At 34.7% G+C, this 16,256-nt stretch overlaps 1 protein-coding gene across 3 annotated transcripts in view; it reads left to right on the top strand.

The window, feature by feature from the left end:
- Positions 1–16,256, top strand: part of SCAMP1 (secretory carrier membrane protein 1) — a 120,960-nt gene that overhangs the window by 80,902 nt on the left and 23,802 nt on the right. For all 3 annotated transcript variants that reach the window (XM_072794028.1, XM_072794045.1, XM_072794038.1), the window contains one exon: positions 14,625–14,726. In XM_072794028.1, coding sequence (XP_072650129.1) covers positions 14,625–14,726 — 102 coding nt within the window. The remainder of the gene's footprint in view (positions 1–14,624; positions 14,727–16,256) is intronic.

Raw genomic sequence — 16,256 nt, 5'->3', positions numbered from 1 at the left:
AGAATGTATATTCTACAGATGGGAAGAATGTTGTGTAAATATCGGTGTGGTCATATTGATTGATAGTGTTGTTCTGGTCTTCTATAACCATAATAATTTTTTGTCTGTTAGTTTCTGAGAGTGATAGGTTGAAATTAATTGTGGATTTTGTGTTTCTTCTTTTAGTTCTATTAGTTTTTGTTTCATGTAGTTTGATACCATCTTGTTAGGTAAAAATATTTATGGTAAGTTTTCTTTGTGCTTTGATTTCTTTATCATTATGTAATGTCCCTCTTTATCCCTGTTAAGAATGCTTTCTCTGTAATCTATTTTATCTGATATTACAACCACCCTAGCTTTCTTTTGATTCATGTTTGCATGTTATATATTTTTTTGTTATTTTATTTTTCTTACAATGTGTTTACATTTAAAGTATCTCTTTTTGGTAGATAACATAGTTGGCTTTGATTTTGCAACCAAGTTGACAGTCTCTCTCTTTTAATTAGTATGCTTGTGTCATTTACATTAATTGATCTGGTTGGATTAAAATCTTTCTTTTTATGAGCTGTCTTCTGTTTGTTCCAGCTGTTCTTTGTTTCTTTTTCATTTTTGCCTTCCTCTGCATTAATTATTTTAAAAAGATTTTGTTTTCTTTTTTTCATTGTTTCTACCTCTTACATCTTTTTTTAGTGATGCCTGAGTTCTTATACATCTTTAATTAATCTGAATATGTGCTAAAATAATATAATTTATGTTTACTATAAGGACCTCCCAACAGGATACTCTCATTTTCTTATTCGTCCTTTGTACTATTTTTGTTAAATAGTTTATTTTTACATATACTAGGGACATATAGTACATTGCTGTTGTTTTTGCTACAGAGAATTATTTCTCTGTTAGAAGAATTAAAAATGAGGAAAAATAAATTTTGTATTTGCCTTCATTAATGCCATTTTTTTGCTTTTCATTTTTAAAAATTTAGATCTCCATTTCTGTCTCATATCACAGTTATTTTGCCAGAAGAATTCTCTTTAATATTTCTTTTAGTACAGGACTGCTGGTAACCAGTTCTCTAGTTTTTGTCTGAAAAAAAATCTTTATTTTCCATTCATTTTATTAAAGGCATAGAATTCTTCATAGTTTTGTTTGTTCAGTACTTTAACCACATTTTGTGTTCTGGCTTGTAAATGTTCTACTGTACTGTACTTCTTAGTCTTTTTTTTTTTTTATGTGTCTTATGCTGTATATAATGCCTGTTTTTCTCTTACTGCATTTAAGAGTTTTTCCTTAATTCTGGGCGTTTTGAATGTGATAGTGTGTGCTGTGCATATGTGTATGTGGTGGTATGTGTTTTGGTTGGTATCCTTACTGTTCTCTAATGTTCTTGGATCTGTGGTTTGGAGTCTCTTGTTAACTTTGGAAAATTCTCAGTTATTATTTTTCAGATAATTGTTTTTTTTTTTCTTCTCTTTCCAGAATTCTTACTACACATGATTTGGACTGTTTGATACTGCCCTACATCTTTTAGGTGCTCTGTTATTTTTTTTTCTCCACTCATTTTTATCTCTGCATTTCATTTTTATAATTTCCACAAGTTCACTCTCAGCTGTTTGAGTGTGTTGATGAGCTTGTCAAAGGTATTCTTTATGTCTGCTTTCACGTTTCTCTTTTTGCCATATCTATTTGGTTATTTTTTTATAGCTTATGTATATGCTGAGATTCTTCTTTTGTTCACTCCTGTTTCTACCTTTTTGATTTTTTGACTTCAGTCCTGAACATATTCATCATAGTTAATTTAAATTCTTTATAGTTCTAACATCTAACTATATCTGAGTTTGTTTCTTTTGATTGCTTTGTCTCATGTTGGTATGTTGGATTTTTTCTTGTTTCTTTTTATGTCTTATAATTTTCTTAGTCAAAGCTGGATATGTTTCAGGGTGCCTGGCTGGCTCAGTCAGACAGAGCTTGCATCTCTTGATCTTCAGGTCATGAGTTTGAGCCCCATGGATGTAACAATTACTTAAAAAGAGAGAAAAGAAAATTAAAAACTGAATAAGTTTCAAAGACAATAGATAAATAGGGTTTATATATGGAAATGGGCATGTCTTTTCTGTTGGTTGGCTTTTAGTATATCTGTATGGGGGGACATTTCAGGCAATTCAGTCAAGAATTGGTTGAAGTTTGGGAATTTTTTTTGTTGGTATGGTTGTCCTTAGATACCTCACAGACTTCGAATTCCTTTGTTACCTTATATCTGGAGTGAGGCTTGGTTTTCCAGAGTCATTTTTTAAACATCTGCTCCTTCACTTTGTCTGAGAAGGACTTTCTTCTACACACTCTTTTTTTCCCCAATGGAGTAAACTATTTCTGGTTGCTGGTCTAGTGGTAGAAGGGTAGGGGTCTAGTTGAAGACCAAGGGATATTCTCTGTTGTTCTGATTCAGCCTCTGTCTTAGGCTTTATCTCTGGGGTGGGGTGGGGCGGTTCAGTTTTACCAATGATACTTCCCCTCTCTACTCTGTAAGATGTCTGTAATAGTTTGGACTCTGGCATATCCCTCTTTTTCCTCCAGTGTTTTTTTTTTTTTTTCCTCCAGTGTTAGAGGATTTTTTTTCCCTTACATGCTCTAACTCTACCTGACCTGAGGTAGGTACTCTCTTTCTTCTTCCTCCTCTTCTTCCTCCACTTAAGTGTTTTGTTTTGAGAAAAGGTAGAGGAATTTACAGGTACTGTTGTTCCTTTCTTTCAGACTTGAACCTGAAGTGAGTCTTGCCTCCAGGCTTTCTTCTGAGCACCTAGGGAAAGTATGGAGCAAGGCTATATACGTGGATTTGAATTCTTCTGTGTTTTTGGCTCCTAGAGGTTCATTACGTAGGCCAATTTTCAAGCTTTAGTAATACATTATAAGCTTTTGCTGAGTTCTTTCCTGATTTTATGTCATTCACTGTCTGCTTCATGTATATAACTGCTGGATTCTTGTCTCTCCTTGAGTTAGATTTCTAACTGGTTGGTTGCCTTTTGATAAGTTGTGGTACAACTATGATTTTGCATGTTATCCAGCTTTGGTTTTATTCTATGGTTGAGAACCATGCTCTTTTCAGTTTTCTATATCCTATATCTTTCTCCATTACATTTTGGTTTTTTGTTTTGTTTTTAAAGATTTTATTTATTTTACAGAGATAGAGCCAGAGAGTGCAAGCAGGGGGAGCGGCAGGCAGAGGGTGAGGGAGAAGCAGGCTCCTCGCTGAGCAGGGAGCCCCACGTGGAATCATGACCTGAGCCGAAGCAGCTACTTAACCAACTGAGCCACTCAGGTGCCCCTACATTTTGGTTTTGAGAGTTATAGGAAACTTTCTTCTTAGACAGGAAACTTAAGTCTTAGGTGTTTAAATTATTCTTTTAAAAATGTATTTAAGAAGTTGTAACAGCACTTTAGTTTTCTTTTCACTGTGTTTTTCTTTTAACATTTTATTGTTACTTCTTTCAATAAGCTAAGTATGTTAAAGGCAAATCTGTTGTGAAGATGTCCTTTTGTGCTGTTTGGCATAATTTGTATGTCACAGTAAATCAGTACAGTTGACCCTTGAACAAACTTGAACTGCTTTGACACTGTGCAGTTTGAAAATCTGTGTAACTTTTGACTTTGTAAAACTTAGCTACTAATAGCCTACTGTTGACTAGAAGCCATACTGATAACATAAACAAATTAACACTTATTTTGCATGTTATGCATGTTATGTAAGCTAGAAAAAAGAAAATGTTATTAAGAAACTTATAAGGAAAATACATTTACAGTACTGTACTGTATTTATTGATATCGTGAGTTTACATTGTCTCTTTTAAGGTGAATCATCTGTCAGTATTTACATCAATATTGATTCACATGATACAAAAACACTCTATAGATGTTTTATATATTACTAATACTAAGTAATCAAAAATGAAAAGGTAATGAAAAGGAAATTCTTATATATTTATAGGTATTATGATTCATGCATTGATACTGAGGAAGTAGCAGTATGGTTGCTTTATGGTAGCCTAGTCTATGCACTAATGAACGAATCATAAAATCTTTATGGAATACAATATTATAGTCATAATGCTGTATTGGCATATAATGCTGTATTAAAAAACACTTATCTGTGGTGGTCAACTGATAAGCAGTTAATTCAATTATAAGAAAGGCATAATATACAGTGATATAATAGTTCTTTGAAAACAAAGTTATAAAACAGAAAAAAAAAAACCTAACATATTATTAATCTTGTATTAAATATCACTCACCTTAAGCCTGGATAAGAATAGGTTGTCTACTTCCATACAAGTCTTGCCTATCATGTTCTGTATGATTACTATTCTGGCAGTGACGATGATGACACAAAAGTGTCTCACACAGTTCTTGCCATACAGCTACTAGATTTCCACACAAAGAGACACACACACAACAGATAACTTTATTAATTGTATGGCATGATTGTTTATAATAATCTGTTAAATGGAGATGGGTCACCATAAAGGTCTTCATCCTCCTTGTCTTCATATTGAGTAAACTGAGGAGGAAGATGATGAGGAGGGTGTCTTGCTATCTCAGGGGTGGTGGAGGTGAAAGGGGAGACCAGAGAGGCAGGCACAGTTAGTGTAACTTTACAGAACTATATTATCATGTCTCTTTTTTTTTTTTTTCAAAAATATTTCTATTATGGTACCAGTCTTTCTTCCAGCATTTGCATTAGTTTTAGTGCCAGTATCATAGAAGGGTCTATGTCATGTCATAAAAGAAGTCAAAACCAATCTTAAATAATTGGAACCCTTCTGTCAGGTTTTCCAACATCTATATTTTTTTAGCACTTTTTCTGTGTTATCTTCCTTATTATCTGGTATTGGTTTGGAAGTACTCATCTCCATCAGGTCATCTTCTGTTAATTCCTCTGGTGTAATGTCTATCAGCTCTGGAATTCCTCCATGATCCATATCTTGAAATCCTTTCCTTCCCTCCCTGCCTTTTTTTTTTTTTTTTGTCCCCATTTCCACAGTCTCTTTAATGATTTCTTTGATTGGCTCTGTCATAAGTCCTGTGAAGTTATGCACAACATCTGGACACAGTCATCTTTTTTTTTTTTTTTAAAGGATTTTGTTTATTCATGAGAGACACAGAGAGAGAGGCAGAGACACAGGCAGAGGCAGAAGCAGGCTCCCTGCAGGGAGCCTGATGTGGGACTCGATCCCAGGACCTGGGATCATGCCCTGAGCCAAAGTCAGATGCTCACCCGCTGAGCCACCCAGGCATCCCTGGACACAGTCTTCTCTAGCAGAAATTTATGGTTTCAGGCTTGATAGCTTTCTTGGCTTTTTCTATACAACAGTGGCACTTTCAAATGGTATAAACCTTATAGACTTCCATGATGTTCTGTCTGTTGGGGTTCTCTTCCATTGCATCAACAATGCTTTTATGATTTTTAAAAAAATATTTTGTTTATTTATTTGAGAGAGAGAGCACAAGCAGGGGGAGGGGAAGAAGGAGAGGGAGAAACAGACTCCCTGCTGAGCAGGGAGCCTGATGTGGGACTTGATCCCAGGACACTGGGATCATGACCTGAGCCGAAGGCAGATGCTTAACTGACTGAGCCACCCAGGTGCCCCAAAAAATGCTTTTATAGAATACTATGTGTAATGAGCCTTTACTTTAAAATTTCATGACTCCCTGATTTAGAGGCTGAGTTAGAGACGTTATATTTGGGGGCAAGTAGACCACTTTGACACCTTTGGTATTCAGGTCATGGAATTCTGGGTGGCCAGGGGCATTGTCTAGTGTCAGAGGAACTTTAAAAAGCAGTCCCTTACTGGCAAGATACTTACTTATTTCAGGGACAAAGCATCAATAAAACCAGTTCACAAGAAGAGTTCTCATTGTCCAGGCCTCCTTGTTGTATAGCCAAAGGATTGGCAATTGGTGTTTACCTTTTCCCTTTAAGGCTTCGAGGTTAGAAGTTTTATAGATAAGGGAAGTCTTAATTATAAACCTGACTGCATTTGCACAAAACAAATGGAGTTAACCTGTCCCTTCCTGCCTTAAATCCTGGTGCTCGCTTCTTTTCCTTACTAATAAATGTCTTTTATGGCATTTTTTTTCTCCCTTGAATAGAGTACTTTCATCTGCCTTAAACACCTGTTCTGACAAATATCTTTTCCTCTCAATGATTTTAAAAGCATCTGGGATCTCATCTGCTGTCTGTTGGTTGGCAGAAGCTGCTTCTCCTATTTTCTTGACATTTTTTAAGCCAAACCTTTTTCTAAAATTATCAAACCATCCTCTGCTAGTATTAAATTCTGCAGCTTTAGATCCTTCACCTTCCTTTTGCTTTGAGTTGTCATGTAATGGCCTCAATTCTTGATCATATTAGAGTAGATAGGTAGGCCTTTATTGTAGCATTCTTGCACCCACATAAAAGTTGCATTTTCAGTACAGGATAATGAGGTATTTAGCAAAAAGTGTAAGGTCTTCATACTGCTAGTGTAGCTGCAGTGATGGATTCATGATTTTCCTTTTCATGGAATGGTCCTTTCCCTGGATTCATTTATCTTGAAATGGTGGGCAACCACAGCTACAGACCTCAACTTGTGCTACATATCAAGCAATTCAAGTTCTTGAAATGTCATGACTTTTCTCTGTTCTAGGAAGCGCTTCTAGGATTACTAAAGGCAGTTTGTATGAATCCTCTGGTGTTATTCAAGGTTTATTATATCATACTAAACACAAAGAAAAATATGCAGGAATTACGAGAGATCACTTTTTATTGCAATATACAACTTAGTAGAGAGATGAACTGCTTACCCAGAGATACTAATGTCACATGGTATTTTAAGTGGATAGTGGAAATACTTGAGCTCACCACAATAGCAACAGGAGGTGGGTATGCAACTATTACAGTAGTACAGTATGTACTACAGGTAATTATATGCAATTATCATTTAATACCACATCTTTACATTTGTATATGTGTCTCTTGACTATAAATGATGTCATGCACAGTCTAGGTGTTTGTATGCATAAGTTTTAATAACTTATTATAATAGATTTATCATTTACTACCATAAAATACGCAAAATAGCTTAGTATCTACATATAGTTGTGTTCATGACATAACTTTTTCTTTTTTTGATCTTTCTAGGCCACATGGTTTGTCTGTTTTCAAATGATGCAAATCTCCAAAAAAAAATTCCAGTACATTTATTGAAAGAAATCCATGTATATGTGGGCCTACGGAATTTAAACCTGTGTTGTTCAAGGGTCAAGTGTACTTCCAAGTGTACACTGAGATGCAGAAGGTGGTGTTAGCTGTAGAGTTTTAAAATCCCTATCACTGTGGCACCTGGGTGGCTCAGTTGGTAGGATGTCTGCCTTCAGCTCAGGTCATGCTCCTGTGTCCTGGGATTAAGCCCCACGTCGGTCTCCCTGTTTGGCAGGGACCTTGCTTCTCCCTCTTCCTGCCCCCTGCTCCTGCTCTCTCTTGTTCTTTCTCTCAAATATGTAAAATCTTTTTTAAAAAAATCCTATGCACTTTACAGTAGTTGAGGTTTTCAGTAAATATGGAAGTAATTTAAGCTTGATGAGACAGATGTTTTTAAAATATCTTTTGATCAGTTCTACATTCTTCTTTAAGCTGGTTATTTTGCACATACCTGATATTAAAAGAAAACACAAATGAGGTGAGTAGCATTGTTCCTTGAATGGCAAAAATAGGAAAGAAACATTTATATATGGTATAATTAAGAGTAGTTTAGGTATAGAACAGAATGATATATATGCATATATTAATGTATATATAAATATATGTAATATATTTGTAACAAACATTTATATTAAAATAAGTGAAGCCCCTTTAGTAAGAAATTCAAGGTGAATTGATATTGGTGATAAAGTTTTTAATTTATTTAATAAAAAAAGTTATTTGTTTTGGTTAATACTCCATGAGATGTATTATTTTTCTCTATGGAATTTTACTATAAGTAAGAAGCAGTACATACTAACTTGTGATATGAAATTAAAATAGTTGATTTAGAATTTAAATATATGTGAACACTTAAGGAAATAGTTGGGGTAAAAGGATTTTTCAAAATAGATTAAATAGGAAACTTGTAGTGTAGAAATAATAGGCCTTATAAAGTAAGGTATTAAGTTGTTTAAATGGTTGACTCCTGGGTGATTTTAGCTGTTTATGCTTTCTAAATTGAATGGCAATTCAGTTGTGAGATCTTAGTTGCTAGGAAAATTTTTGCTTAAGTAAAAGTTTTAATAAATATCAATCCTTATTTTCTGATTAGCTACAAAATAGTATTTTGTCAGTTGTATTCTCCCTGGCTCTCCTTAAAAGGGAATGTTTTAAAGAATCTAAATTACTACAAATGAAAAGAAAATGTATAATCTCCCCTTATGTAGAAAACACTACATTGAGTATTTGAAATTAATTTAATTTGGAGAGCAGTATCCTTTTGATAGATAATTGGCTTTCTTGGGCAAAATGGAATTGAAATAATAGCCTAGGGATATATTTATCCCATGGTTAAAAATATTAGCTTCACAGATACACAGACAAGTCTCAGCATTTCTATTACCCGCTCTACATTTGGATCATTTTAAACATCAGTAAAATGGAGTCAGTATTATTGCCTACCTCACAGTGGATGTTGTAAACATAAAATGGATAGTGCATATGTTTGCCATGGTCACTGATACATAATATTCAATAAGTTAGCTATTATTACAAAATATAGGGTCTGTTAAATGTAGAGGATATAGACCTTGAACCCAGGTCTCGGTTTAAAATTTCATTCCATGTGAACCTTTTATTTGCCTCTGCTCTTGGCAGAGCACAGACAGGAGGAAGACAAAACCTAGGAGTCTAGGGATTCTTTCGTCCCAGTCCTATGCTTTTTCATTTAGACTAATCTAGTGAGTGGTTTCTTAATGGTTTTTATGGCCCAGACTGCATTATGAATCTAAAATTTTTGAGTCCCCTTTTTAAGAAAAACACACATATGCAAAATTTTATATACAGTTTGGGTGGATTTATGCTGTTTCCTTTTAAAGCTTATCCGTGGAACACCTGTTCTTGGAGAAAGAATTGATTTCAGCACAAAATTATTAGAAGGAAAATGAGGTTGGTTTAGATAGTGTTGCATACCAAAATAACTTAAGGCAAGTAGCTGTACTTTGTAGGTTTCTTTTTATTCTACTGCCTTTATATCAGTAAGAATTTCATGTATTACTTTGTTATCTTGGTAGTAATGAAATTACCATGTCTCCAAAACGCTGAAGATCTTGTCAGAGGCCAAATGTCACTTGTGTAACCAGAATATTCTGTGAACAAAACTTTTAGTGTATTATTTTACTAGTGCTGTAGAGGTATCAACAAGTAACATTTATTGGTTACTTACTATGTGCTTGTATATTACCTGCTAAGCCCTTCACATCTTGTTCATCCATATAAAAGTAGATTCCATGTTACTCCCATTTTGTAAATAGAAAAGCTCAGATTTAGACTTAGATTTTGCTTGAAGTTACACAACTTTCAGTGAGAGATTTTAGATTCAAACCTAAGTCTATCTCTAAAGCTACATGCTCTTAACTACTATGTCAAGTTAACGAACATAAAACATTTAGTATTTTAGTTAAGTTATACTGTGCTCCCTTATCATGGGAACTCCCTTATACATTTTACAAATGTATGATTTTTGTTAGCTCTTTTGAAATGATGAAATACCTTTCTTCTCTGCTTCCCCAAATGGTAGTTGTAATTAATATCTCGGATACTGATAGGTAATGTGAAATAAACTATTAAGATCATATAAATCTATTTTCTTAGAATTTATTCTGGAAATTCGGGGGAGAACATTTTTGTTTAAAGGTGTGTAGTAACAGGGCACCTTGGTGGATCAGTCGGTTAAGCATCTGACTCCTGATTTTGATTCAGGTCATGATCTCAGTGTTACGAGATTGAGCCCCATATGGGGCTCCACTGTGTGTGGAGCCCAAGATTCTCTCTCTCTGGATCCCCCGGGCGTGCAGTCAGTTGAGTGTCTAGCTCTTGGTTTCAGCTCAGGTCATGATCTCACGGGTTGTGGGACTGAGCCCAATGGTTGGGCTCTATATTTTGTGGAAGTCTGCTTGGGATTCTCTCTTCCCTCTTTCTTCCCCTCTCCTGCTCACGTGCTCTCTCTTTCTCTCTCAAAGAAATCTTAGAAAAGGTGTGTTGTAACTTGCTAGTATATTATTTGAAGACATTAAGCCAAAACAAACTGGCTTGAGGTTCAGTTTTCCAGTAGACTTTGATCTGGAAGAGCTAGCATGGCAAGTAGTAGAAAACTTTTATTATTTATTGATTGATTCTGATGAAGAAATAGATGATATAGGTAGGTTTATTATGAATATATATTCACAATACCATAAATACTTGATTATAAACTGAGTCATGTTACAATTTAAAACTGCTTAGCTTAAATCATTGAGGGTGTTTTTTTCCCCAAGTATACTTGTACTTTTCCTTCTTTGGCTTAAAATGGCTATATACAAGCTGGGTTATTTATACAGTTTATTTCCTAATCTTTTGCAATATACAAGATCTACCCCTTTTGGTTCTGGATGCCGATAGAAGTCCTACACCCCTGATAATGTCTTTTTCTCCTGGACTTCTTTGGATTTTAGCTCTGGTACAGCCCTTCACCTGGGTGACCTGTCACTTTGATAGCTCTCTAGCCTTACCTCAAGCATCTCAAATGAACTTGATATTCATGTGATGATTGTATTGGTCAAGTTTATTAATTAATGCTTTACAGAGTCTTCCTCTCTTTGGTATATGGGAAGTTATTTATACTTAATATACTTTTTAACTCTATGATTAGCTCAATTTTTTTTCATATAAATTTAATTTTTAGGCTTTTGGCAGGGATTATAACTATCTTAAAACTGTTTTCACAGCATAGTCAGATTCACATGTTTTTATGTCAATTTGATATAAAGAGCTATATTTTCAGTGACTGCTTGTTAAGTTAAAAATGAGGCAATGTGGGGCACCTGGATGGCTCAGTGGTTTGAGTGTCTGCCTCTTGATTTCAGCTCAGGGTTGTGGGATTGAGATCAAGTGCTTAAGCAAACAGATTCTAAAAGGCTAATAAGTTGGAACAGTTTTAGCAACAAAATAATGATAGTGTTTAATTTTAACCTAAAGAATAAAATAAATATCCATGAGTCCATACTGATAGAAACAAGTGATTAATAAACAGAGCTGAAAGGACAAATCTTTCTTACAGCATTTTAAATAATAATTGTGAATTCTACTCTTGCTAAGGGGTAGAGCCTAATTGTCCTCTATTTTAGTGTGGGGTAGACTTAGTGACTCATCTTAAAAGCTGAGTATGTGTTTGCCAAGCAGAAAAGAGGATGGTATTGGGCATTTTATACATAGTATAAAGAAAAGCATTGAGATAACAAGACATGTTCTTCCAGTTTCTATTATGAAGCAATTTTTATATGCTGGGTTACATTATTTGAACTTCATTCGATTCTCAGTGGGTCAAACATTAGAAGATGTAAGCACCACCTAGGAAGCATTCCTGTAAAGACAATTTTATAGTATGACATGGAGGTATATCTTGAGATAAGAGATGAGAAGCAATGGGGATTGGAGAAGAAACAGAAGTAGAAGTGAGTAATATTATAGAAGTCAAAGTCAAAGAGTGATTAAGAAAGATCTTTAGTGGGATGCCTGGGTGGCTCAGTGGTTGAGCTTCTGCCTTTGGCTCAGGGCGTGATTCTGGAGTCCCAGGATCGAGTCCCACATCTGGCTCCCTGAACGGACCGTGCTTCTCCATCTGCTATGTCTCTGCCTCTCTTTCTGTGTCTCTCATGAATAAATAAAATCTTTAAAAAAAAAAAGCTCTTTAGTGAGATGACATTAAAAAAAATAGAGACTTGAGAAATTTGATTTGGAAATTCATAGATTGCCCATGACTTTGAAGTACCTCTGGAAAAATAGGTGAAGAAACGCCAAGTTACAATGGTTTGAGAAGTGAATAGGAAGAAGGGAAGTGGGGAAAATCAAGACTTCTTATTGATGGGAAGGAGGAAGATCGAGTAGGTAGAAATTTAGCAGGGGAGACAGGATTAAAAGGAGGGCTAGTTGAAGATGAGAATTATGTGTTTATACACGGGGAAGATCCTAGTGGAAGAACTGAAGACAAATTAGGGAAGAAGATAAGTAACTACTGAAGTAGAGTGCTCCAGAGGAACTAGACTGATGGATTGAAGATTTTTATGCAAGTGTTAATTTTGAAATAAGTGATACTGTGTCCTCATAGATAAACAATAAGTTGGTTTGGTGGTATGTATAAACTTGGAAAGTCATTGTATGGAGAAGAAAGTTGAGGTTTATTTCTTTGGCTTCTGTTTTCATCCCTGGTGAAGGAAATAGTTTTATTCTGAGACTGAGAAAGTTGAAATGCTGAGCCTTAAAAATGTGTTTTGGGGTTAGAATGGTCACTGCAATGAAAAGAAAATGGAGTAAATTTGGGATGGTTAAAAATCTTGCCAAACAAATCAAATCCAACATATGTCATTATCAAGTAGGTAGAACTTTTCTAAGAATTCAGGGTTGGTTTAACACCTAAAAATTAGCATATTTTACCATATTATGAATAGAAAAACCATATGATTATCTTAATGTAGAAGAAGCATTTGATAAAATACAACACTCAGTCACTCATGATGAAAACACTCACTAAACTTAGAAGAATTTTAGCAGGGCCACTGGTGGTGCAGTTGGTTTAGTAACTGACTCTTGGTTTTGGCTACCGTCGTGATCTCAAGGTTATGGGATTCAGCCCTGTGTTGGGCTCCACTCTAAGCATAGAGTCTGCTTGAGACTCTCACTCCCTCTCTTCTGCCCCTCCCAGCTGTGTGCTCTTACTCTTTCTCTAAAATAAATCTTTTTTAAAAAAGAACTTTATCGACTTGATAAAGAATATCTATGAAAAACTGTAACAGCTAACACCATACTTAATGGTGAAAGACTAAATCTTTCTACCTAAGGTTAAGAATAAGATAAAGATGTTCATTCTTAACACTTCCATAAAACATTCTAGTGGAAGTTCTGTCCAATATAAACAGGCAAGAAAAACAAAGAAAAGGCATCCAGATTAGAAAGGAAGAAGTAAAACTGTCTTTATGTGCAGATTACTTGATCATCTATTTAGAAAATAGAAATGGAGAAATATACCTTGTTAATAGCTGAGAAGACTTGATATTATAGTGATGTGATCTCAAAATTATCTTTAAATGCAATGCAATTCCAATAAAAGTCCCAGCAGATTGTTTTATAGAAGTAAACAAGGTGATTCTAAAAGGCATATAGAAATGTAAAAGCCTAGAATAACCAAAACAACTTTGAAAAAGGGAAGAAATTTGGAGAGCTAATTTCTCCTGGAGATTGGGAGAAAATCCTGCCAAACATGTATTTGATGAACAACTGATATATTCAAACTCACAAAACCTAACAATAAGAGGAAAAAACATGTAAAACCTTGGAAAAGGATTTTAACAGTTCACCATAGAAGATAAACTGATGGCAAAAGGCAATGAAAAAGTGCTCAACCAAATTCAAACCAATTGAGATAGCATTTATATACCTACTAGAGTGGCTAAAATGTAAAGGATTGATCATACCAAGTGTTGGTGAGATGTGGAGGAATTGCAATACTTCTACAGTGTCACTGTGACTTTAAAATGAAATAACCCCTTTGGAAAAAAGTTTGGCAGTTTCTTAGAAATGAAGGATATACCTATTATGTGATCTAGCCATTCTACTTTTAGGTAGTTAACCAAGAGAAGAGGAAATTTATATTCATGTGAAGACTTATACATGAATGTTAATATTAATAACACCTTTATTTGTAATAGTGAAAAAACAAGAAATAACCTAAAAGGTTATCAGTAGGTCAATGAATTGACAGACTGTGGTATATATGTACAGTGGAATACTAGTCAGTGAAAAGGAATGGTCTTGATATGTGCAACAACCTGAGTTAATCTCAAAATAATTGTGTTGAAAGAAAAAGTATATACTTTATTGTTCATAAATAAATTATCTCATTTATTTAAAATTCTAAAATATGAAAACTATAGTGACAAAGCAGTGGGTGGGATGAAAAGGGAGGGATTATTGAGGTGCACAAGGAGACTTTTGGGAAATGCTTAGTATTTTGATTGAAGTAGATGCATGGGTATGCATATATGTCAGACTTATCAAAATGTATATGTAAAATACTTGCAGCTTACTGTATGTTAATTAAACTCAATGAAACTATTGAGTAATTTAAAAGAAAACAAAAACCTTTTTGCCAAGATGTTTGTGATACCATTGAAAATTGAAAGGACAAAAAATGAGTTTGGAGTTACAGTGTCATCATTGAGTATTTGGAAAAAGGGTTCACATATATTATTTTGATACCCTTAAATAGTTGCCAGTGTTATTTTTAAAAATATTTTTATTTCTCAGTATTTGAATATCAACATGGGAATATAAAGATATTGAGAAAAATGACACTTCCTCTTGTTTCTCTCCCTTCCTTTTTTTTTTTTTTCCTTTTCCAAAGGAGTGACAGTTCATTCAGATTCTTTGTATTCTTCTTCGTCTATATTTGTCAGTTTGCTGTTCATGTACTCCAAGCTGCAGGATTTCATAATTGGGGCAACTGGTAAGTCATTTACTTTAATTACTCTAGTTTTAATATGTTTATCTAGTAATATGTTTAATATGTTTATCTCTGTATTATTTTTGGCTTCCTAAAAATAGTTAACATAGAAAAGGCAGATTAGCAAAAGTAAACAAAAATAAAAATAGTAAAAACTGTAGCTTAAAAAAATGTCAAAGGCATAACCTCTGGGCACATCATTCTACTGAAAATTATGTTGCCATTTTTAAAAACAGCATACTATAGCTAGTTTACATTAAATGTGTGTATAAGAGGACTAAGAGGAAGAGTGAAAAGGAGACTTGAGGAGTCATCAAATAGCTGGGCTAAGGATTGTGGAAGGGAGAGAAAAGAACTTCTAGGATTTTAAGGAAAAGGCTATTATGTTTAAAGTGCTATTTTAGCTATACAAACATATATTTCCATACACACACAAATACACACACATGCACATGGATACTTGTCTTTAAAAAATGCAATGCAATGCTCCCTCCTAGACCCTCAGAAACAAATTATTTAGACTTCGGCTAGGAGATAATAGCAGATTGGTATCTTACTTCATATGCTTTGGAGCAAACATTCCTTGAATGAAACAGTAGGTGGAAGAGTACACATCTCTAAAATTATCTCTCCCTCTCTTCTATTATAACTGAGTTGCATTCAGTTGAATTTTTATAAGCAAAAGCATGCACAAGGCCACTTTGTTCCACTGTATACATGAAATAAGTAGGTAACTAGACTATATTGAGGACTTAAATTTAGTATGCTACTTCTGAATCAGAGTGGAGACTGGCAATCAGACGATTGGTAGCTTTGTGATCTCCTAATGGTCATGTATACATGCAGAGAATTTATATGGATACTTTAAATCAGTTCTAAAAAAAAAAAAAAGCATACATTATCATTTCAAATAGTGTGTTTAGTCTTTGGCAAATGAGGGAAAAGAAATATTTTAAATGTTTAAAAAACATACTGCTTATGTTAACAGCACAAGTTTTTTCTTATTAAATTGAAATTTGTTTTTCAGCACGAATTTAGAAAAATGTGTTAAAATTGAGCATAACATTGTGTTTTTTTTATTTTTTTTTTAATTTTATTTATTTATGATAGTCACAGAGAGAGGCAGAGACATAGGCAGAGGGAGAAGCAGGCTCCATGTAGGGAGCCCGACGTGGGATTCGATCCGGGGTCTCCAGGATCGCGCCCTGGGCCAAAGGCAGACGCTAAACCGCTGCGCCACCCAGGGATCCCCGAGCATAACATTGTGTAGTGGCTACATAGCACAGGAGGCTACTAGAGAGGTGGCATACAGAATGACCTGTTTTAAGATACCTCAACCTCTTTTAAAAATTAAAAATTTTTGGGGTAGACCCGGTGGCACAGCGGTTTAGCGCCGCCTTCAGCCCAGGGCATGATCCTGGAGATCCTGGATCAAGTCCCACGTCAGGCTCTCAGCATGGAGCCTGCTTCTCCCTCTGCCTGTGTCTCTGACTCTCATTCTCTCTCTGTGTTTCTATGAATAAATAAATAAAA

This window comes from Canis lupus, chromosome 2 (genome assembly GCF_048164855.1).
Source record: "Canis lupus baileyi chromosome 2, mCanLup2.hap1, whole genome shotgun sequence".
Classification (NCBI taxonomy): Eukaryota; Metazoa; Chordata; class Mammalia; order Carnivora; family Canidae; genus Canis; species Canis lupus.
This window is presented reverse-complemented; position numbering and strand designations above follow the sequence as displayed.